Source organism: Chaetodon trifascialis, chromosome 20 (genome assembly GCF_039877785.1).
Source record: "Chaetodon trifascialis isolate fChaTrf1 chromosome 20, fChaTrf1.hap1, whole genome shotgun sequence".
Classification (NCBI taxonomy): domain Eukaryota; kingdom Metazoa; phylum Chordata; class Actinopteri; order Chaetodontiformes; family Chaetodontidae; genus Chaetodon; species Chaetodon trifascialis.
Genome location: NC_092075.1, coordinates 7,036,127 through 7,059,677, shown reverse-complemented (window position 1 = coordinate 7,059,677; position 23,551 = coordinate 7,036,127). Strand labels below are relative to the sequence as shown.

General features: G+C 41.2%; 1 protein-coding gene across 1 annotated transcript in view; it reads left to right on the top strand.

Annotated features, from left to right (window-relative positions):
- Nucleotides 1-8,394: 8,394 nt before the first annotated feature.
- arhgap24 (Rho GTPase activating protein 24) overlaps nucleotides 8,395-23,551 on the top strand; it is a 69,350-nt gene continuing 54,193 nt past the window's right edge. The window contains exons 1-2 of the mRNA XM_070988432.1: nucleotides 8,395-8,859; nucleotides 17,882-18,104. Of these exons, the coding sequence (XP_070844533.1) occupies nucleotides 17,895-18,104 (210 nt within the window). The 5' untranslated portion in view covers nucleotides 8,395-8,859; nucleotides 17,882-17,894. The remainder of the gene's footprint in view (nucleotides 8,860-17,881; nucleotides 18,105-23,551) is intronic.

Genomic DNA, 23,551 nt, shown 5'->3' with positions numbered 1-23,551 from the left:
GTGAAGGCTGAGGCAGCTGTTAAGTCGAATGTGACATCCGTGTTGGAAGAAATGCTCTCACTGAAACATCCCACAGATTGGTGTCTTAGGTTGATTCACACCATCCAAATGCTGGCTAACTCTGAGACAGAGCCCTGCAGACTGAAGAGGATCCCTGACATGCACTTTATATAGAAACTGAGGTCATTTAGATTTTGTGGAAAAAAAAAGATGAGACGTTGCTATTCTCAGGGCGACATTAATGGTATTTATTTACGGAAGGTGGAAAAGGCTTCTCTGAACAGTGCATCAATGCTAAGAAGTCTGGAGAGAAGTATGTCTTCTTGAGTCGGAGGAATTCTTGTTTCCCATGATGCAACAACGCGATAAATCCAAACTCAGGAGCAGAAAATGCTGAGAATTTTTCAGGCACCCTTGACTCTTATGTCGTGGAACGGCCTACTTTCTTGACTTCCACAAATGGGAAAATATTCTTTGTTCCCATGCAGAAAACATTTCTCGGTCATGGAAAAATACTTCTACCACTTATAGCACGAGAGGAACTGAAGAGCAAAGACGATGTTCACTGGCTTTATAAGAGACGTTGCCACTGATGGGAGAGTCTATATGGAGGAGCTGCTCAGATTAGCTCGGATGCAGATGGGACTTCAAATTCTGAGATGTTGCAGGACTTTCAGGGTTTTTTAGGGTTTTCCTGAGAAATGCATATGATATTATTTCCTTCCTGGAGGAAAACTGGAGCTGATATGAATAATTTTCCTGAGCGAGCAGACTAAAACATCTTCACATTGATGAGTTGAGTGCCAACAAAAAATCTCGAATTCTTTGATTATTTCCCACAGATTGCCTTCAAAATACAGAATAAGTTTCCCCTCATAGGTTTCTTATTCTCTAATTACCAAATAATATTGCATCACCATAAATATATTAATCACAAATGCATTTATGTGATACATTTTCTAGAATATATTTTGTGAATAGAAAAGTTGGTAAACATTTAGAAGAAAACGTGATCTCTTCACATGCAATGGTCTGTGATAAATGCAGGAAATTAATCAATCAAGTATTCATTGTCTTTGTGATTTAGAATTTTTATTTTTCATTTTTTTAGAATCAAAGCTCAGGTTGTTCACGCTCAAACATGACAAATGACCCCGATTACAGGAAGACGCTTTTTCTCTGGAGTCCTAAAGTGCAAAACGTCTCATGGAGATCAAAATCATATCAAATATTTTGGCGCAAAACTGAAAAATAATCCTGTCCCGCAGCTAAAAATATCTCTTATGAGCCTCACCTCTGACTCTTACGGGTACAAAAAAAATGTTTTCCAGTATTCAGCTTGTTTATTTCCTGTGCTTCCTGACACCTGTGAAAATGGCCCTTCTTCCTGTTGTTGTTGTGTCTGCCCAGGACAGGAATTTAAAAGCAAGGATTTTTTTTTTTTTTTTTCAAGAGACGCTCCTAAAGCTTGGACTTTATAAGTGACACACAACCGCCCGTAGAAGAGGACACTTCCTGTCTGCTTTGTTCACTTATTATATGAATGAAAGCCCTGCTGTCCTTACAGAGTAAACTTTTATGTACTTATAAATCAGATAAATATGAGGGAATAAGTGTTATTCATGTCATATCTTTCGGAAAAAAAAGTGGGAAATAAAAAATAAAAATGTTACAAGAGAGGCAGCTGCACATTTTTTATTTTAAAACTACAAAATCTGACCATCGCAGCTGCAGCATCAAACTCTGAATTAATTCTTCTTCTCGTTTTACAATAATTATGGAGTAAAACCAGAGCAGTAATGTATGGTGGAATTCATTTCCTGCTTTTCACAGCTTTGTATGATAAGGTGACACACACAGACTCACACACACACACACAGTGATTCAGGCAGGTATAGGAGCAGCCTGTGTGTGAAGGGCTGGACTCTTCATAAGTGCTCAGGCTTGAATGTTCCTCTCGTTCCCCTGAGAACCGACAGGCCGAGGTCTCGCAACCAAACAAAGGACCCTGGAAAATAACAGGAAAGCGTTGGTGAGAAATACCCTTTATCTGACTCCCCGAACACGTCACTGCCGCCTCCACAGAAACAAAGGTGCGTGAACGCAGTAGTAAATAACACTGATTTACTGCAAATAGATGTTCTGGTATTTACAGTTTGGCCCTGCCTCAACAGGTTGTTTATTGTAGCTGTAGAATGACAAGGCTTATTGGACATATAAACACGGTGAACAAGGAAATCAAGTGATGAGATTGATTACGCCGATAGCAGTTATCCAAACGGAGGCTTGCGAAAGAAGCACTTGAACTCGCAGGCTGTGTCATATTGCTTGATTTAAATTGGGATCCGGTCTGATTAATTGATCCTTTGGCTCTTTTAGGACAGGGTTAGACCTCCTTTTTGCTTTCAGTTCCCAGAAACCTCTCGCAGCAAACTGACACAACAAGCGCCTGGAGCCTTGACCCCAGCGACCTGACAGATCCTTGACCCCCGGAGGGACTTTTTCTGCTAAGTGTGACGTGAGGAGGATCACAACAGGTTTATTACCACACCTCAGACTTACGGGCAGCGAGAATTTTAGTTTTCGTAGCCAGTCGAAAATAGATCTAAGTTTAACAGAAGTGTCAGTCTCTTCGTGTAATTGTACTACTTTAAATGTGATTGGATCAATAATGTTTAATTAGAACACTGTGTTTGGCTTAAAGATCCCCATCAGAGAAAATACTGAGCCAATAAATGTGTTTGAGACAATTATGATTACGATAATTATGATTTCTCACTCTACTGAGAACAAATCTATTAAGATATTAAGAAGTTTTTACTTGAAACTAGTGACAATCAGCAAAAGGTATCATAAGGGTTAATTATAACTGAATAATAAAATATAGTACAATTAGATACATATTAAAGTCATTTAAGCACATCTGTTGACCTTTATGTGTGTCAAATTGCAAAACTGACTCGTAAAAGGCTCTTTAATTAAAGTAAATCAGACCAGAATCAGTTTAAATTCTAACACAATCCTATGAGGAAGTTGGTCATGTCAGGAAATGTAGGGTGTCATACACACGACACAATATAGGGCTGGACAACGCACCGCACAATGCAAAGAGGCAATAAACTCATCGCATCACTCTGCATGATGTCAAAAACACTAAGGCACAGTGGAGCAAATTCTGCTTTTATTCTTTAAGGTGCGAAGAGGAGACAGAGACTGTTGGTACGTACTGTGAAGTTCACTTAAATGCTTCAAAGAATGCAAAAAAAATTAGCAAAACAGTCATTTCATCCAGAGGAGGTTTTAAAAAAAGCCCTAAAAATCATGTTTGAGCAGTCTTTCTGCTGTGACACATGGACCTCTGGTGGCTCCCTGATGGTATTGTATCATGCAGTTATTTTACATTTATTTGCCATTCCCTTTGTCTTGAAGCTCTGACAAATACTGCAAAATGAGATTTCACTGTGATTATTGTAATTAGGTCTGTCTATTGGTAATAAGTCTGATAAGAATGTTACAGTATCGATCCAGTGTTAATAACAGGCTGCTGTCATGGTGCCAGACATCATCATACAAATAGTTTCCTTCAATAAAATATTGAAGTTATGAGTATTAATGTATGTGCTGAAGAAATTCAAAGATAAATAGGTATTTAACAACAACAAAAACAGGTTATAGTGTTAAAAAAAGACAATCCAGAGGTTTTAGAAATCACCACCAGAGAGCAATATTGCACAAAGAAAAAGAACGTGATCTCTGGTGTGGAGGAAAGTTTACACAATTTCTTTCTCTAGAGAAGATCAACTTTACCAGTGCATGATGGGAAATTAAGATATTGCAGAAATAAAGAATTGATTATTGATAAGGGCGAAATAAAAGAAGTAAGGACTGAAACCAAAGAACCAAGCCAACACATCGCTGTCTATAGATAATCCATGTGGCGTTGTATTGGCGTCATAGAGGTAAAGAGATGTTTGCAGTTGTGGTTATTTGGATTTTTCAGTTTCATGCAGGCAGGACAGAGGACAAGTTGTCCAGGACATGCCTGCAGTAGTGCTGTCCTAGCTTGGGTCTTGGTGTTTGTGTTGACCTTTCAAAACAACTGTCAGCAAGTTAAGAGAGGGAGATGCGACCTTTCTACTGTATGTTTCTGTCTCCGTTGAGGTCAGGAGACAGAGGAGGGGGTGAGCTTGACCTCGACAAACAACAACATAACGAACTCCCTCACACAGACTCTTGTAATTAACATCAGCAGTTCTACTCATGGATGTTAATGACCTCTCTTTTCTGACCTAAAAATGTATAGCTGGCTTAGAGTTGCTTTTACAGTTTTGTTTTGTTTTTTTTTTGCTTTTAGAGATTTGAGTCCACAGTAGACAGCTGACAGGAAATGTGAAACAAAAAAGGGAAGAGGGAGATGGGGTCACATGCAACACCCACCCTCAAACCGCAATGATGGTTGGCACTTTCAACCCCTCTGCCATCAGGGTTCCTCCAACTTTCAGTATTTTGAGTTGTGATTAAAAACTTTTTTCACAGTCACCTTTTGGATAAACCTGCAATAACAGATTTTCACCACTTGGGGGCATCAGAAACAAGCTATAAACATCACATTGACATACAGTATCACCTAATTTAACTTGTTTGGAAACAGCTGCTTATTCACACATGGGGAATTATTATCATCGATGATGACTCTAAGGGTTAGAGTCTATTTAGTTCTGGTTTTGTCTCCTCCTGAGGGAAATATCTGGCTTTTTTGCTGCTTAAGACTTTCTGCTCTTTGGTGCTGAGCAGGTTGAGTACAGTGGGTTTCTACTTCTGATGAGAGCTGTGAGTGTTGACCAAAAGAGTTTTGGACCTTCAAAACAAAAACCCTGAGCTGAAAGAAACTTCCCAGCTCCCGCAGGGGTACTGCAGAATCAGGTGATAAGTATCTGTGGGTTCATCACCACAAGCAGCCCTTACATGCAAGGAGTCATGTGGTCCTGTGTTCACGTCAAAGTATGGATTAAAAAAGACACTGAAGAGCTGCGGGTCCTTTTTCTGTGAGATGGGACTGTTCTCCTTGGCTACACGTACCTGATTACACTTGGAGTCAAAAGCGCAACACTTTTCACTCCCTTTTTCATTGACATTCAGTACATTTAAACAAAAATGGAAATAGGAAATCAAGGAGCCATAACCAGACACCTGCCAAGAAAGGTCATGCACGACTTACTGTAGGGACTGAGAGATGATGACTCTGACTTTGTTCAGCTATTCCTGATTTCTTTCATTCATGATATAACTATTCATGCAATGACACATACTAGAACTGGGAAATATATATAGAATATAACTAGAGCCATAAGTAGAGAGCTGCAGGAGGCAAAAGTGACGTATTATATAGCAATATAAGAAGGCCTAAAATCAAAGTAAACGAGTTCTTGGTCCACTGAGGAAGCCTTCTTGTCTGTCTGCTGCAGGCCTCCAAAGATTTTCATTATCTTTCCAGAAGTCACCAACTGTCCAAAACCTCTGAGTGCAAGGCCATGAGAACAGCAAACCCATTGTGAACATTTCAATTCCCAGAGGCTTCCTCCGCGAGGATTCATCCATTCTAATCTTGTGAGTTATCTCCTATCAGATAAGGTCCCCCGCTGTATCTCAGGGGAGTAAATGCAGCTCCAGTTTGTTTACAGATGGCCACTTCTTACGTCACAAGGTCACAGTGTTTCATGTTCGGCATTCCACGTCCTGCAAATATAATAAAACATGCTGAAGGATGGCTGAGGACAGATGGCTCAGAGTCGACTGTTGTTTAGTCTCAGCATTTCATTTCATCTTTGTTTAATCTAATAAGGTTTTCATAACACCTAGAAAAAACCCTGTGTGGAGATTAGATTTTATTGGGAGGAATGGATTTTACTATATTGTCACTGTTGATAAATATCATAAATATCTTCACACAGCTGCAAATAAAGAGAGGTATTCAAAAATGGACTCTTTTAATGACATGCCTTTCAATTTCATAACAACTTTTCATACAGGGTGACAAAGAGTAAGAAAGAGGACCCTGAAGCAAAAGGTGTCCTTCCAAGTCACAGCAGTTGTACCAAGGTCAGTATGAAAAGCTGATAAATTTTTGCTGTGCCGTAGCAACAAATGAACACTTCCACTGCAAATAGCCAGGCTATTCTATAAGTCTCATAATGGCTGCAGAAGACAAGGATATGGGTCTGAGTAAGTGCCAGGATCACCTGGATTATTGGTCCCAACCTTGGGGTCAACACCCCCAATAGAGTCCCAAGACAAATCTGACAGGTCTGAGTTTTTTTGCTGATTGATCCTTATTTTTCTTATAAAGAACTGGATACTTTCAGACCTACAACACACATCCACAGCTGAAAAATGAAGCAAACGCATCAGTGCCGGAAACTGTGGTTCCTCAAATGGCCACATGAGGCTGGATCCAAAGTGAGTCGTTCCCCATAGACCCCCATATTAAAATGCCCAGCTTTATAGCTGAAATGAACATGTTTTGGTCAGTGCTAATTTTCATGTTCATGACAACTGGATTTTTAAATAACTCACTTGCTTAAATTATATTCAGTTATGCATAATTATGGGTTGCTTTGAGCGACAGCTAGCTGCTAGCTCAGCAACCGGGCTTCATTCGGCCCATCTCAGCTCCACCCATGCTCCATTTTTGGATTTGCTGAGCTTCACAGTGCCTCTTCAGAAACTTATGTGTGATGTGACGGAGACTACACCCATTGTTTTATACACTCTATGGCTGCACCAAAAATGTCATGCATTTGATCGCTGCAGCTGCAAGTATGCCATCAATGCAATGCGTCCTGTAAGATCCCAGATCACTGTAGGCCTGCACTAGAGAACCAGTTATACTTGAAAATCTGATCATGCTCTTTGCCTTTAGTTTGAAGCTTTGGAAAGATCCATGTCCCACTGCTGCCTCTTTGAAACATTTGTCATCTGTCAAATCAATCTTTTGACAGACGCTAATGGAGGCTCCAAATGTGACAGTGAGCTCAGTTGTGCCTCACTGCTCACAGTCTGCCTATATATCAAACAGATCAATAGGTAATGTGTTCAGCCTGACCCTACACTTCACCCTCTAACACCTCAACAATCAAGCCAGGATCTAGGTTGTTGACATCACCTCCTCCACATTCAACACCATGGCAGTGAAACTCCTCCATCACCTTACCCCTCCAGCTCTACCCCTGTCAGATATGCCCCTATTCACACACACTGAATTGTAAATAAACTAATTCTCATCATGATGATTCAATTTTGGGGAAGTAATACTTGTTGACACACCAGCCACCTCCCACATAGATTGGAATTTCCTTATTACTAATGAGGACATTAGCTGGGGATGTAGCTGACACACACACCAGGGATACATTAAGACTTGTGATGATAATACAAATTGTATCCTGCATGGTGGCATTTCAGCGTATTATAGATAGGAAATTCTTTTGGTGGTGAATATTCCCTTTGTCAGTATATACATACATATATGTATACATACATATATGTATTGTTTTTGTTTCGCTGACATGTTTTCCAACCTTCTCATTTTGTATTTTGTATATAATTACATATAATCGCTTGCTTTTCATTTTCATGGCTTGCATGACAACCACGCGATGGAATCCCTCTTCATAAATCAATAACTTATGTCAGGTGATTAAGCAGGTTGTGAGAAGTCAATAAGGAGCTCAGTGATTGCATGATTGAGCTCAGGAATGTACATGTCAGAATTCCTCAGTTTGTAAAAGCACAGCAGACGCTGTAATTTACTGAAACCGTGAATGCCTCACATCCATAACCACAGTTTAACAGCTTTACCTATGATTTATCGTAGACAGTGGACATTTTTATTTTTGTATATTACACACAGGAGGAAAAAGGCTGTTCTTTACTGAAACAAGTTCTTCAGAAGGAACCACTGTGGGACTATGGAATGGAAAGAAATGTCAGACCACTCCCCAGTAAACAAGATGCACTTTCCACTGGTGTGTGTACAGCTGGGCTTGCACCAAAGTGAGGACAGTGTCACTGAATAAATGTTTGTTGAGCTGCATGCGCGCAGGCATTTGTATATGCCATCTTGAAGACTGTGTTTGTTTGCTGACTTACTCACAGATGATACATGGGAAATTCAGCATTTATATTCCACATTATGAACCTTGGAAAGTTTAGAAGCTGCTTGTGTAGAATCTGAAATACAAGAGAGCGTCAGCTGCACTGCAGGAGCACTGCTCAGTCAGAGCTCTCATCTTGAGACTTCCTAAAACATGCTCACACACACAAACACACACACTTTCCCCCTCCCTCTGTCCTCCCTCCTCGTCTCTGTAACCAACGTACACACACGGGCTTCTCAGACTGAGTGTGAGCGTCTCACCAGCCAGGATGACTGGAGGAGTTAGGACTGCATAGGCTGCAGCGTGGGGAGAGAAAGAGTGTGTGCTCGTGTGTGAGTGCATGTGGGTGTGCATGTGTCTGGGCGGACTCCCGCTGTAATGGTGCCCCATGAGTGACTGTGCTGACCGCGACAGCCATCCTGTCCACAGCGGAGACTTTCTCAGCATGCAGATGGTGTGAGCAGTCAGAGGGAAAGTTTATAACAGCTCGTCTGAGCCTCGGCTGACTAAATCCACTCTGTGCACACTGAGTGACTTCTGGGGGGAAGCAGCAGCTGTGGCTGAGCTGGACTACAACTTCAGTTCATCTCAGCCCAGGATTTCTGCTGATGTTGATTGATTACCTGTCACTGGATTGGATACAATAGTTGCGCATCACCACACGTCAGAGCTGAGGGATTCAACAAGGCTGTTTATTTGGAAGGTGAGTCTGCTGTTTGAGGTTGTACAGCTTTATGGCATGCTTCAGTCTCTGAGGTGTTGTTATGTGTTGGTGATTTAGTGACAATGTCCCCATTGCTCTCGAGCCACAGTGGCATATCTCTGCATGCTTTGGTAACAGGAATGTGAAGATGCTGTAGGCAAAGGCTCTGACTGACTGGTCCAATCTTAAAGAGATTGAGTGACACTTTCAGTTATGTAATTTATGAACTGAACTTTATGTAAGATTGCAGTAGTAACACCATATTCTCTAGCATTGCTGGATATGGACACAGCTTTGACATTTGGTAGTGTTTTGGTGTCCTGGATCTGCTTAACATTTTGCATGTGTTTCATTTGCTTGCAACACATATGGTGCCAGTTCACAAGCAGAGGAGTGCAGCGAATGGCTTCAATTTAGTGAACACTGATAAGACACATCAGCTCTTTTGGTGATTTTTGGAGTAAGCTTTTCAAACAAACTTCCAGCATCTCTCATTTTCTAATGGGTTTGATCACTAAGTTAAGGGTTCATTGACATGATATGTTTCCAGTGTGTTAAACTTGTGACACAGCTCATCCAGCTGTAACCGGCATACTGAGGTTGGAGTAGAGATGCACAAGAGGAAATAAGTGTACAACTTTCAGTTATATATAGATATGTCACACCCACAAGGCTGCAATCTCCATGTTAACTGCATTGTTAGCCAGTAACAGCTTAAGTAAAATACCAATTTACTGTAAGTAACCATAGCATTGACATTTTTGGTTTCTGCACTTTTCAGGTAGGTCTAAGACATGTGATTAAAATACAGTGCAGTTACTGTACTGTTGCTATCGTTGGACGAGCATTTTGCATCGTCTTGCTAATTCTGGTGCAGGACATACAGATGGCAAGACCGTTGCATATGCCATCCAAAACCCTGACCCCCTGTCTGGCTGTTGGCTGGTCAAACAGAAAACTAAATCATGTCTGGATTAATGTGTGAGGTCTGTCGCTGTCATGTGGCTGACTGCAGACTAACAATGGAAAAAGCAGGCAGAAAAGGAGAAAGGAAGAAAAGATTTTAAGCAATAAGAATAAAAACATGTTAAGGAAAAGAGGATAAATCTTGACAAACATGACAAAAAAGGACATGTCTGACGACTTGTGTCCCTCACCTGTTGTGTTAATGGAAAAGGATGATTTGAAAGCAAACAAGGCACGAGCTGAGGTACAGTACAGTAGGAGGGTGGAAGATATGATGACCCCCGTGTGCCAGGAATGTCTGCAGTGCACAAGCTGTGCTGCTGGAAAGCTCAGGGATCAGGTTCCCCGTGTCAGCTGCGCACTCGACTGTTCCCAGGTCTAACTTTGTGATATCTGTTTATTGAGAGGCAGGAAGGGATGGAGACAAGGAGGACTGAAGCTGCAGCAAAACAGGGGCTGTGATCAAAATAGAAAATTCATACGTAAAAGGATCAGTTTGACATTCTGAGACATGTTTTTATTCGCTCTCTGGCAGCCAGATAAGGAGACTGACATCACTCTCATTTCTGCCTGTGATATGTAAGGCCACAGCTAGCAGGTGGCTAGCTTAGCTTAGCACAAAGACTTGAAACAGCTAGCCTGCATCTGTCAAAATTTGCCTTCCAAGACCTCTAAGAATCACTTAGAACAGTTACATCTCATGTAAACCGACAACTGACGTGTCAAAATCAGTGAAACGTTAATTTGGTGTTTTTACAATTAGATTTTTGTATGAACAACTCACAATAGCTTCAGATTTGACATGCACGAAAGTGGTATCGATCGTCTCATTTAACTTTCTGCCAGAAAGCCAGTAAGTGTTAAAATGTCTAACTTCCTTCCTTCCTTACTACTACAACTACTCCTGTAACATCAGTTTAATTTACTTGTTTCCTGTCTTTATGCTAAGTAAGTCAACCGGCTGCTCACAGCAGCTTCAAATTTACCATACAGACAGGATGACGGTGTAGTCCTCTCATGTAATTTATTTCCAAAGAGGGAATAAGGGTCAAAATGTCAATCTACTCCTTTAACATCTGCTAAATTGACCTGACACAGGCTACTTCATCCAGGGAATCTATATAGGTGACATTTATGAAGGTTAAAATGCAGATTCAGCTCTCTCCAAGCTGCCAGAGCAAACAGCATCTCTGGGGAAAATAACTATGATCGCAGGTGTGTTTCTCAGTTTGCCCTCTGACTGAATGCAATGTCTTATTTTATCCGGGAAATATCACATTGCTGCATTACAAAGGATAGCCACATCAACGGTATCATTCATTCAGTTATATAGTGTGTGCGGTCCAGTCTTCACCCTGGTTTCTCCTCACGGCTGCTGCTCAGTTCCCAGACATACAGTGACACATGGCGTGGAGGAAAATGGAGAGGGAGGGGCGGCGATGCTAGTGAGCGGGTAACGAGTGTATCATACCAAAAGCGCTGCATTGTAGACTATGGAGGGGGCCACATATGGCGTCGAAATTGGTCTGTAGACAAAATAGACACTGATTCATCAAATTGAATCACACAAGAAAGCCAGGGAGTTTATTTTTGCATTTCAGCGGCAAGGGTGAATAGAATCTTTATGTCCAAGAAGCTATCCCTCCGTGTTTGTGATACATCATATCGCCCACCCTTGCCTCCTTTTCTCTCCTCCTGCTTCTATCCATGCATCTCTCAATGTGACTCACAGTGGGTTGTGTAGGTAGTGAGTACGTACCTACCCCATAATGAAGGATAACTTCCCTAAAGCGTCAAAACATGACAGATCTGACTGTAGAGTAATGGATCAGGGTGTGAATACTTCCATCTGTGAACCCTCTGAAGCCCTTCCTCTTTCACATCCTCTCTAGCGACACAGCAAGAAACGTGCCCTCCTCTCACCTCTGTGACTTCTTAGCAGGAGTCTAACAGAAACAGACTGCTCTCGAGGTAGCAGCTTTGGTAGCGGAGGGTTATATTTGTCTTTAACACATGTGGGTCATGGAGGCCCTACTGTGCTGACTTTAAGGGGGAAGGTTGCCCAGGGATATTTAAAGGGTCGACAGCACTGACTGGCAATGTGAAGTTCATGTTTCCTCTGTTGCATGTTTTATGGTGTTTTATGGGTGGTTTGTGCACATAATCAAACAAATATTATGTGCACATGAAGTTCATCAAATCTAATGGCTTTCATCTTAGCCTTGGAGAGATGGTTGCTGATGATTCACAGACAGACTTCATAGCATTGCAAATATGCTGACTTGCAGACACAATGAAGTTTTCACATCCTGTCTGTCCACCAATCACATCTTACTGGCTTTGTGGTGGTGAACTGGAGGAAAGAGGAATTATGGGATAAAGTTGAATAATTTATCTGCTTCTTTATGGACAGACAGACAGACAGACAGACAGACAGACAGACAGACAGACAGACAGACAGACAGACAGATATCAAAAGACAGACTTGACAAGACTAAACGTGTTGACCCTCCGTAGTGACTTTTCTGTTTAACACGCCATTGACCTTTGCATCATCCAGGGAAAGTTGGCAGACTTTACTGGCAAGCACAGGGGCCAATGTGGTGTGCAGCAGCTGCTGAAAATGCAAAACTGAGAACTGAAGACAGACAGATGGCAATGACACTGTCGGCCACATGCTATATGACATGAATAAAGAATTCATGTCTGCCATTCATCAGTAAATTTGCATCACTGTGATCATGGGTAACCTAATATTAACCCAAAATGCACATCACTGCTATGAGTTTTCATGAACAACATTTATTTATTTATTTATTGGCTGTATAATAGAAATGATACTCCGTATTGAAAGAGTTTGCATGGTTCTTTTTTTCCACCCTTACCAAAACCAAAAATTCAAGAGGAAAAATATAACAAATGTGTGTGTTTATCCAGTCTGAAATAAGCTTCAGTCATTAGCATGCAGCTAACTAGCATACTAGCGACCAAACATTATTTCCAAAGCCAAAGAGGACATCATCTAACTACATTAGTTTGCACGTTAAGTTTTGAAAAAGCCAAGTTCACGACTAGCACGTCCATTGTGTGGAAGTCGGTGCTGAATGCTGTCATTTTTGGCTAACGTTAAATCTGCTCAGTCAAGCCTAGACTTGTTACCCAACATAGCATTATGTTTACCCAACATGAGATAAATAATCATCCTTAAATGCTTTTCTCTTAGAGGATTAAATGCAAAAACATATGGTATAAAAACATTAGGCTGATATAAACTGCTAAGCAGCCATACTTGCTAACATATTGATATGCTAATAAGACTAAGCTCAACAGTACAAGAGGTTTTTCTTTTTTACATGTCTTTTATCAGATCATAAAGGATACTGCCTGAGACATGCGGCTTTAGCATCAGTCTTTTACCACAATATCATTTATTTTTCCATTGAGTGCATCTTTAAGACCCCTATTAAGAAACAATTATGTTTTCAACCAACTCATGGAGCTAACATTAGCCTAATTAGTTATCTAGCAACAGCTGTGAAATCTTGCATAAGAACAGAGCGAGAATAGAAAGCTTCACAATGGTGAAAGAAGAGGTGAAGCTAACAGCAGTTTGAAAATTGAAAGCATGCCACAAGATGTCTGTAAAATGCACTTAGCACAGTCACAGTTTACCCTTTTGGCTTTATAGCAGCCACATAGGATGGGAAATGCAGAACGAGATCTAAGTTTGTTGAGTCCAATTTTCTCGCTCCAGAGTTTGCCATTGCTGCTGTTATGACCAGCCACTTCCTGTGGTCACCGAAAATTTCCTGCCAGTATTCCTACACAACACCAGCATTTTTGGCAGTTTGGGCAACACTCTGTAAAGTCTCAATTAGGGGAATTGAATGCTGTTCTTTTTGTAGCCCAAGATGTATGATTTAGGTTACTTCAGGTTGTATTTTTACCCCCCAAATTCTTCCTAAGCACAACTTTCCCAAAGGATGAGCCAGATTGAAGAGGCCTCAGTCTCCTTTCCTGCAAACCAGCTCAGTTCAAACAAAGGCATGTCAAACAGCCGTTCAGTCTTTCTGTGTGCCGTTAGCTACTTTCCCATATGGGGAACAAACACTGTGTAAACACTGAAGACGAGCAATCTCTTGATGCTGAGAGACAGGTCCTGTATGGACAAAAGAAGGTCTGCAGTATCATGTTTCAGAGACTATACAATCTCATCAAAGTTTCTTTCTTGTCCAGAGTTCGACATTTACATACGAAGACTATATGTAAGCCTACATTCTGTGCTCAACAAAACACAGACCCCCTTTTTACCGTGCTTAGGTTGATCATCACAAGTATCAGTTTACATGAAATGGATGTGATCGACCCTCCACAAGTGAAAGTGATTTATTGTACAATTCAGTGCCTTCTTGACTGCTCTGAGAACAGCTTTCATCACTAAAGACACGTCCTGCGGCTCTATTTTATGATTTCACTGACAGTATTTTTAAACCAACAGCAAGGCGTCTCTGATCCTGAGGTGGCCTGGCTCGGTCTCCATTATACTGATGGACACAGACAGACACAGAATACTAATACATAGGAGCAGAAATGGAGACAGACAGACCCCTCATAGAAAAGTCAGTCCATCCTTCTTTTCTCTTTGACTCGTGGAGTTATTCATTTTTACTGCCACACAGCCACAGATATGCTGCATCCTGCTAAGAAATTATAGTGCATGCCACTAAACCTTAGGGGGCAGATTCGTGACTATCTTTGTGTTGTCCTTTCAAGTGCACAGTGTGTGTCAGTGGTATGTGTGTGTGGCTGTCTGTGCTGTGTACTGTGCTGTTGTTTATAGTGAAGGTCAGGGTGTCTCTTCCCACTGACTGGTCAAAGTTCTCAGACTCACTGTGAGAAAATTCTCCAGCTCAAGATTGTCTTGAATGTTACTTCTGTTGAGACAGAAGAAAGTGTTACTAGACAGCAGATGGTAATGTAGATAAAGGCTCCATCATACTGCCACGTTCATTATTCTAGAGATCAAACTTAAAGAAGAAAATTGTTAACTTTTTTTAATGTAAGTCTTGCTCAGTTTATTCAATCAATATTACAAATCGATTTGCACTGCTTATTTTGGATACTGAGGCTCAGTGGACAGAGACACCACTGCCACACACAAAGATAGCTACAATACAGTCAAGGGCACCTGCACACACAGGTGTTTAACAGGGACACAGATGCACCTCTGGGAGGCTGTTTTCAATGTGCTGCATGGACAAAACAGTCAGGAAGTGATGTGTACTTGCAGAGACTTTGCAGTTGCTTCATAAATGTGCTTACAACCACATCTGGCACAGTCAGGGCGTTCATTGGAGAGATGAATGCAAAAAGAATGACTACATGTAAAATCCAGGTTCAGAAAACAGGTCACCTATAACTTTAGCCCGTGTTGGGTTGCTGCTTCACAGAAATCTGGTATATTAACTTAAGCAAATTCTTTGGTAGCTCATTTGTAAAGCCACCAGTGTTATGATTTATTACACAAACATACGTGTTAGCTTTTGTGCAAATGTGTTTCTAAGAGGAATGTCCTATTTGTGCTGGCTACCAAACTGCATAAAGTAAGCAAAATGTGAGAGGAGTGAGTCAGTGAAGAAGTGATCGGTTCCCTGTCAGATACAGCAAATCTTTTCTGAGTCATCAGCCTTTCGAGCTACGCTGAGGCTGTTTTTAACTGTTATCTTGTCATGTCACAATATAATGAAGGAAGAGTGAAAGAAACAGCCATGCTAACAGTTCTGTATAGTTGTACTTTAAACATGGCGATGCTTTGGCCTAAATGCTAACATTAGCATGCTAACATGCTGATCTCCCTGGTTTTGCAGGTTTTTGGACACGACACAATGCCACACTGGTCATGGGTACTGTACGTACAGTATATACTTCGAGACACAGAGACTATGGACACATTTCAGTCTTGACCCAAATGGTGGAATGAACAAGGCAAAAAATGTCATTTAAACTGCATTAAAAGAAAGTACTGTATGTTTTCCCCCTGTATGCCATCTTCCAATGTCCAGCATGAAAGCAGTTGCTTATTCCACCATAGTTAATCTTCATATTGTGCATAGAATAAAGGATTTATTTACGTTTACAGCTGTTGTTAACACATCATTTGTCCCACATTTCTCTTAGATATGTCTGATAGAACCCACAAACTGGCTTTTAGCAGAAACATAAAAATTAAAATTAGTAATTTTCCAAAGGTCACAATTTATCATGCTGTTCCTGCAAGGCCTGAAGAACCACTAACTTTTCGATTAATCTTACTCCATTTGTCTGTCAATTTATAAATTTAGTCATGATTGTGCCCTCTATCCCTGCATGGCAATTTATTACCTCTGTACCACAGTGTAATGTAAAATTAAATAGTGTTTCTTCTCCCAGCCAGTACCAAGTTGGCGGAGTTATTTACCATTTCAATTCGTTGCAGCACAGACCAGTCCCAGCAGTGCTGTTAACTAGGCCCTGTGCAGGAGGCATGAAATTGTAAAGGGGCTGTGGCACCAGACTGGCAACACAGCAGGTGACACCATCAACAGATGGGTGTCCACCCTAAACTGTGATTTATGCTGTGTGTGTGTTTGTGCCTCTGTGTGTGTGTGTTCACGGGTGTCCTTACAGTTTGTCTAAGCAGAGACTCGAGTGTGTAGGAAGCAGCAGGACTAGAGGCCATTCCCTCCAAATGTAGTGTTAAGTCATCCCACACAATGAAGAATTTTCCATTGAATGAACTTTGTTCAGATGATGACTTTCACTGATGTTGAGTAAAGAGCTCTGCCCACTTTTTCCAACTTAGATACAACCTGAGCGTGGAGTAACGATGGAGTAGAGATGAACAAAAAATAATACGTACATAAGTTATGGCCACCGCAGTGCAAAACAAATGGAAAACTGCTATTTTCTCAGAGGAATCCAGAGCAGCGAGCATGTTTGTGCTTGCACATGCATACAGTACACACGTACTTGAACTGTGTGGTTTTGAAATCACCACAGCAGCACTGCTGCACTTGCTCCACTGCTGCCTGGAACACTACTGGGCTGCATCTGGTCCTCATCTGGTTCCGTGGGCTGTTTGGACTTCCACCAAGGCAAGCTCGACCAGAGCCACTGATAACATGGCAATGCATAAAGCTGACAGCAGCAGTCTCAGAGTAGTAGCATATGTCACTGAATGCTGCAGGGGTTTAAACAATATACTATTCTGCTCATGGAAACAATATGTGTAGGGTGATTAATTGCATGTGTGGAATTGTGGGTGCGCTCATATATGTACCACATTGATGTGTGTGAAAGTTTTCTGTTCGGCCAGGGGTATTTGTCACATTTCATTGGATAAGAATAATAAGGGTTCTGTCATATTAAAAGTTCACATCAGCTAAAGAGGTTCAAAGAGACAAAATGTTACAGTGAGACAAGAGAAAGGCTGGAAGGCCAGCATTGTAGGTGGGTGAAACAAGAAATAGATAGAAGAGCTTCGAGGTTTGGCCTGTGGTCCTGTTATCTGGTTTGTAAATGCTTCCTCCCACTTAACACTCAACCTTGCCTGCTTTAAACTCCACAATGCTCCATGATTGGACTCCAAATCACAAAACCCCCAAAAAGTGGTATCTAGCTGCACAGATAGTGTGGTTCCGATGTTATTTGCTGAGGTCTTTGAGAAGGACAGGTGATGCATTTTGTTAGAACTGAAAATGACATTGGAAAAAAATCAACTTGGGATAATCCACAGACGCTACTGGAAGAAAATGGTTTCCATTAAATGGACTGAATGAACAGTTTAAATGAGTCGTTCCTGCCACATTTGTGTTGGACTGGGGTGACTCTAATTATTGCACTCTTCCTATCGTGCAAGTACATTCCTCTGTTGGTTGAAATGTTGCAGAAAACTGGGACTTTAAGCTTTAGAGTCACTGGATTTATTTATAATCTCTGTTTTAAATACTTCAAATTACCTGTTACTAATTTACAACTGTAAATCTAAGCAATTCTAAACTATTTTGCTTCTTTGCAGGTTAATTGCTGTAATGGATGACCAGTGTGTGTCCCACAGCAGTCCCCAGCGCAGTGGAGGTCAGTCCAGCGTGGACATCCAGAGGCAGGGACAGCCGAGTGTCATCAGGTGTGGGTGGCTCAGGAAGCAAGGAGGTTTTGTCAAGACTTGGCACAGTCGCTGGTTTGTTCTGCGAGGGGACCAGCTCTACTATTACAAAGACGAGGAGGAGACCAAGGCCCTGGTAAGGCTGCGAGCACACTGAACGACTGATCCCAAGCCCTTAAGTCATGCAGAATAGAATCTTTGCAAAATAGAACATGTACTAGTGCTCTGAATATTCTGTTGTGCATTGTAATCCACGAAATAAGCAAATGGAATTACACAAAAACACTATTGAGTCTGGGTTGCTTTACAGTTAAGTACTGTTGACAGCCAAGTCAACAAATCAGTTCAATCTCTTTTGAGCCCATCAAGCTGGCAGTCAACTAACTGGTTAGCTCAGATAACTTGAAACACTTGCAGACACTGACAATGAACAGCTGATCAGATCAGAGGCGCGTGCAGCAGCCGGAAATATTTGGGAATTATTTGGTTCTTATGTGCTGAGCCAGCTGCTGCACCTGTTCTTAGTCACGTTAATTGATTTGGAACAAGCTGCTTGCTCGTTGGCACACAGAAACATAAGAGGGGAAGAGTCACATCTGGACACACTGCTCTTTGCCGGAGTGCACGTGAATAAATGTGTTTTAAGTCTGTGATCAAACAGACCATTCTCATTCTCAGGTTGCATCTACATACCTATGGACATTTTGTCACAACCCTCGACGTCTCACACAGATGCACAGGATACCCTTTAGTGTCTGTATGAGACACACTGAGCTTTCAGCTAATTCCAGTGTAAAGTCATCCACGGCAGTATTAGACGCTCAGGGCCAGGTGACGGTATAAAGAGTGAAAAGGTCCACATGCGGAGGAGGTCAGGTCTGCGACCGTCTCACAGCGATAACCACATGAAAGGCTCTCATACAGACATTAAAGGTTATCTTTTAACATCTGTTTAAAAAACATGGGGTGTAACAAAACGTCGGTCTGGAAATGAGAACAGGCTGGAACAACATGGCTGAAAACACAAATATATTTATGTTTCTATACATTTTTTGAAGCCAGATAGCCTATAGTCTACATTGTGGACCTTTACGATCCTAACTAACTCAAAATCTAATATAAAGGTAAATAATACAAAGCTCGAAGGTTTTATATATCTTATTCAAAATGCTTGCTGAAGCCCAGAATGCATAGTGGTTAATCATCAAGTGGAATGCTAATGTCCCACTTTCCCGCCTTACTTCTATGAGTGTAAAATTACTCTGCTGTACTTTTGCAAACAAAAGGACCATCTGTCTCGATCTAAAGCTTTAGCTGCTGTACTCATGTTATTTTGTGCAGTTTTTTAATATTGTTCCTACTGGTTTAAAAAATATATGAGCAAGAACATTTGTGCAAATGTTTTCTCCATCACACGGACTGAATCAGGAGACACATGTAGCGCCATGTCTCTGAAACAATGGACACCTGGGCTCTACAGCACAGATGCATCTTACAGCCAAATGAAACAACAAGAGCCGCCTCCGACTCAAATGAATCAGGCTGTTTTGACTGTTTGACTGTAAGTCAAAGTAAACTGTTGTGAGCTTGTTTTCGCTGAAGCCAACACACTGAAAGAAGAGGAGACAATGAGTAATGCAGACAATAAGGCCATCTCTAGCGTTACTGTAGCCAGGCAGCCTCCCTCCCTGAGCATGTGTGGACAAAGAAGCAGGACCAGACAGACCTCTGATTCTCAGGATAAAGAGAAATCACAGACATGTGGAAATGTGGAAGAAAAGGGATGCATAATTAATTCTACCGGGTTAGTTCAGAAAGGCACTACAGTTTTTTAACAACCCAGTGTAGAGAAATTAAAACCTGTTGTCATTGATTGACTTCTGTTTTAGGCCTGCTCAGGGATAAGTTGGGTGGGAATGAGCGTCAGGGAGCCAGGGAATAGAAATGAATGCAGATTACAAGTGATATTAAAGGAGTAGTTTGACATCTTATAAATATGTTCATTCGCTTGTGTTATCCGCCTGCCAGCACACCTAAATTAATCTTCTGCCAGAGCCAGGCTAGCTGTTTCCCCCTGGTTGAAGTCTTTATGCTAAGCTAAGTGCTAACAGCTGATACTGAAATTAAAATGAACTGAAATGAAATTAATCCTAACGCAGATTCACAGATGTCTGGGAACTAATTCTTAGATAGGTCCTTAAAGTCATTCAATTAATAAGCAAACCCCTTGATCGCTCATTCATGGCTAACTGCCCAGTTATTTCTTGTGAAGTTTTAGCCTTTTGAGTTTCTAGAAACCAGCTGTTTCATGCCAAAACTTCTGTCATTAAATGCACAATAAAACACATAAAGGACTCTAACTTTTTCCAATAATCTATTCCACTTGAACAATTTCCTCTTTTTCCAGAGGAAACTCAAATGCTCGAGCACAATTGAAATCTTCATTCGGCTCATCTGCCCACACTCCTTTGTCTGGCTGATTTCCCAGCAAAGCTCAGCTCAGCCAAACCCGAGCCACATCAGCAGCAGAAGTCTCTGAAGGTTAAAGCTCCAGACCTGAAGGTGGGCCACCAGCCAGATTCAGGGCGAGGAGATATTCTTCACTGCTATTTCTGGGTAGCTCTGGTTCTTAAGCCCGAGTGTGGTCTTATATTCAGAGCGCCAACAGTTTTTGCCTCAGTTCTTGATGTTGTGACCGATTCTGTGGAGCAGTTCTTCATAATAATTTACAGAAAATGACAAGAAGCAATTTGTTTCCCATTGAAATATTTTTGCCATCTATATTTATCCACCCAGATATGTTATTCATTAAGGAAACAAAGCCAACATCAATTTCAGACACCTAAAACAAACTAGTTTTTGCAGAGGATGGGAAATTTCAATAAAACTGGGTCAGGCACAAAGCAGAGCGCTCAAAGTCCTTAAATCTTTGTGACCTCCAAAGTAGAGCAGCACAAAAACAACAACCTAACATGACATAGTACCCAACAGAATACATGATAACTAGTCTAGATTTCCCAAAGTCCCGAAAGAAAGAACACAAGTAGGACAAAGAGGAGAAAGAAGTTGCTCCTGGCATCTAACACTGATGTTCAAGATCAGGGCAAACACACAAGCACACTCACGCATCAAGATGCGTTCATCTCTTGACGTGCAGTGGAGTTAAACCTCCCCGTCCTGAGCCATGAACCACATAACGAAGAGTTGCAAAGCCATATTTAGATCAGCTATTAATTAATTCTCTGACGCTCTGTGAAGCCTCCATTTGTTTCCTGTCACATTTGCCTAATTGCGGCCCCCTCAGTGGGAGCAGGAACATCTGCCCCTCTCTGCTGCCTCTGGAAACACAGACGCCACCAAAGCTTGGGTTGATTAAACACGAGCAGTCACTATTTAAACAGAAAGGGTGTATCAGAAATCTTCCCCTATTTAACACTCAGTGCACTTCTTTGATTTTCCGACATTTTTTTTAGAAACTGTTCTAATGGTAGTGTCCATAGCATTAACACTACTATTTTCTATCAGCTCCCCAACACAATGCATCGCCTTTGTGTGTAAATGATATAACTTTACACCAGTCAGTGATTTCTAAATCTGATAGTACTACACAAAAATAGCAAAATAGGACCTATTTTTATCTTTTCCTGATAAGCGACCTTGTGTGGTCATGTGAATAATGACTCTCGTTCCTTAGAAGCAAAGGCAGAAGTAGTGAGACATTGTTATTGCGCCACCATAAACATTAATCCAAACTCTAACCAAGTTGCCTTAACATGACCAATCATCAAACAGCAATAATTGATTGTTTGGCCACTTTGAGGCAGTGGAAGTGAGCTCTAAACAAAACACGGTGCCAAACATTGATCAGCCTTTTTTCAATTCAGCCAATTTGCACATCTAAGCATTCATATGTGTTTTTGGCCATCTATCAAACGTAAATCCAATCTCCTTTTAGCTCTGTTTTTGGTCACCACCTCCTCCTGAAGGTAATATCTGCCTCCTATGCTCCATTCTGTTCACTGGCTCGTCACGAACTGTTGGTTTGCTGTTTGGTGCGAGGCAGGTAGCATAAAATGGGGTTTTATCGCTTTTCCGCTGAAAACAGCTGTCTGCTGCTTCCGAAAATGAGATTGCTGTGGTCTGAACCCAAACAGCAAAGGTACAGATGATTCAACCAAAGCAATGAGCTGAGAGAAGCTATGTAGAGCTAAAGGGCACTGTAGAGTCAGATGATAACTCTGTGGGTTTGTCTCTAGAAATACCCTTCATGTAACTCATCATGGTTTGATCCTTTGTCATTATACAAATATTGATGATCCCTACTTTAACCTTTGTGGCAGACCAGAAAATGCCCACATGAATTGTTTCTGTATTGGTCATATGGGTTGTTGGATGGAAACATTGGCAATTTCCTGCTAACTGCAGTACGAGGTTCTAATGGTTCTTGGAGAATGAGGAACTAAATGAATCCTCTCCAGACCTGAAGTGATCCTGAGGAAACAAACAATGCAAGCACTTCATAACTTTATACAGAAATCAATCCATCAAACTTTATTGATGTAGCACCTTTCAATCAAATACAATGTAATTCAAGTGATTCACCAAGTGTAGGATGTAAAAAATGGAATTCTGATGTTTGTGGACATTATTAGAAAGCGTGTACCGTTATTATCAATATAGGCTACCATGTTATGTCCTGTACAGTTGGGCCAAACCTCTCTGAGCAACGTGTGGAATCTGAAGAATGGGAGTCAGATGGAGGTGAAGGGTCACCGAAAAGCACACGCAGGGTACGACACGTGTGGGCTTAGCGACAACATGCCATCTGCTTGCCCTTACTCATCCATGGAGATGTATGCACGCACAAGCATGCATGTACTCGCTCACATTCTCTCTCTCTCTCACACACACACACACACACACACACACACACACACACACACACACACACACACACACACACACACACACACACACACACACGCACACACACACACACACACACACACACACAACTCAGATTTCATCTAGCTGGGCCACAAACAAAGGCAGTATTCATTCAGTGGGTGAATTGATATGATTATTGTAATTTAAACCACTTAGCATTGTATCTATATTCCAGTGAGTTAAGTGAGGTAACATTATGGATGAATGAGAGAATTGTGAATGAATACATTGGACTGGTTTCAGTTTATTATAATTTATCAAGGAACGAGAGACATATTAACATTTAATTAGGATATTACGATTCCGGCCACAACAAGTCTTATAAATTAGTTTATTAATATTCAGCCCATGAGGACGCCGAGTCTGAACTCACACACAATGATCTGAAGAAAAGTAGTCGCCTTTAATGAGAAATTGCATTAAATCAATAATGCAACAGTGCAATAACAAACTGAAAATCCTTTGTTTTCCCTGCTTGAGCTGGAGAACGTTTGACCTTGGCATTTAACAAGAGTAAATAAAATGCCACTGCAGCTCTGTAATTATTCGTACTGCAAGACTGTGTCGTCTTTCTGCTGCGTGATGAAACATTAACACTGTCTCATTTGTCCAACCTTCACTGCTACAGTAACTCTG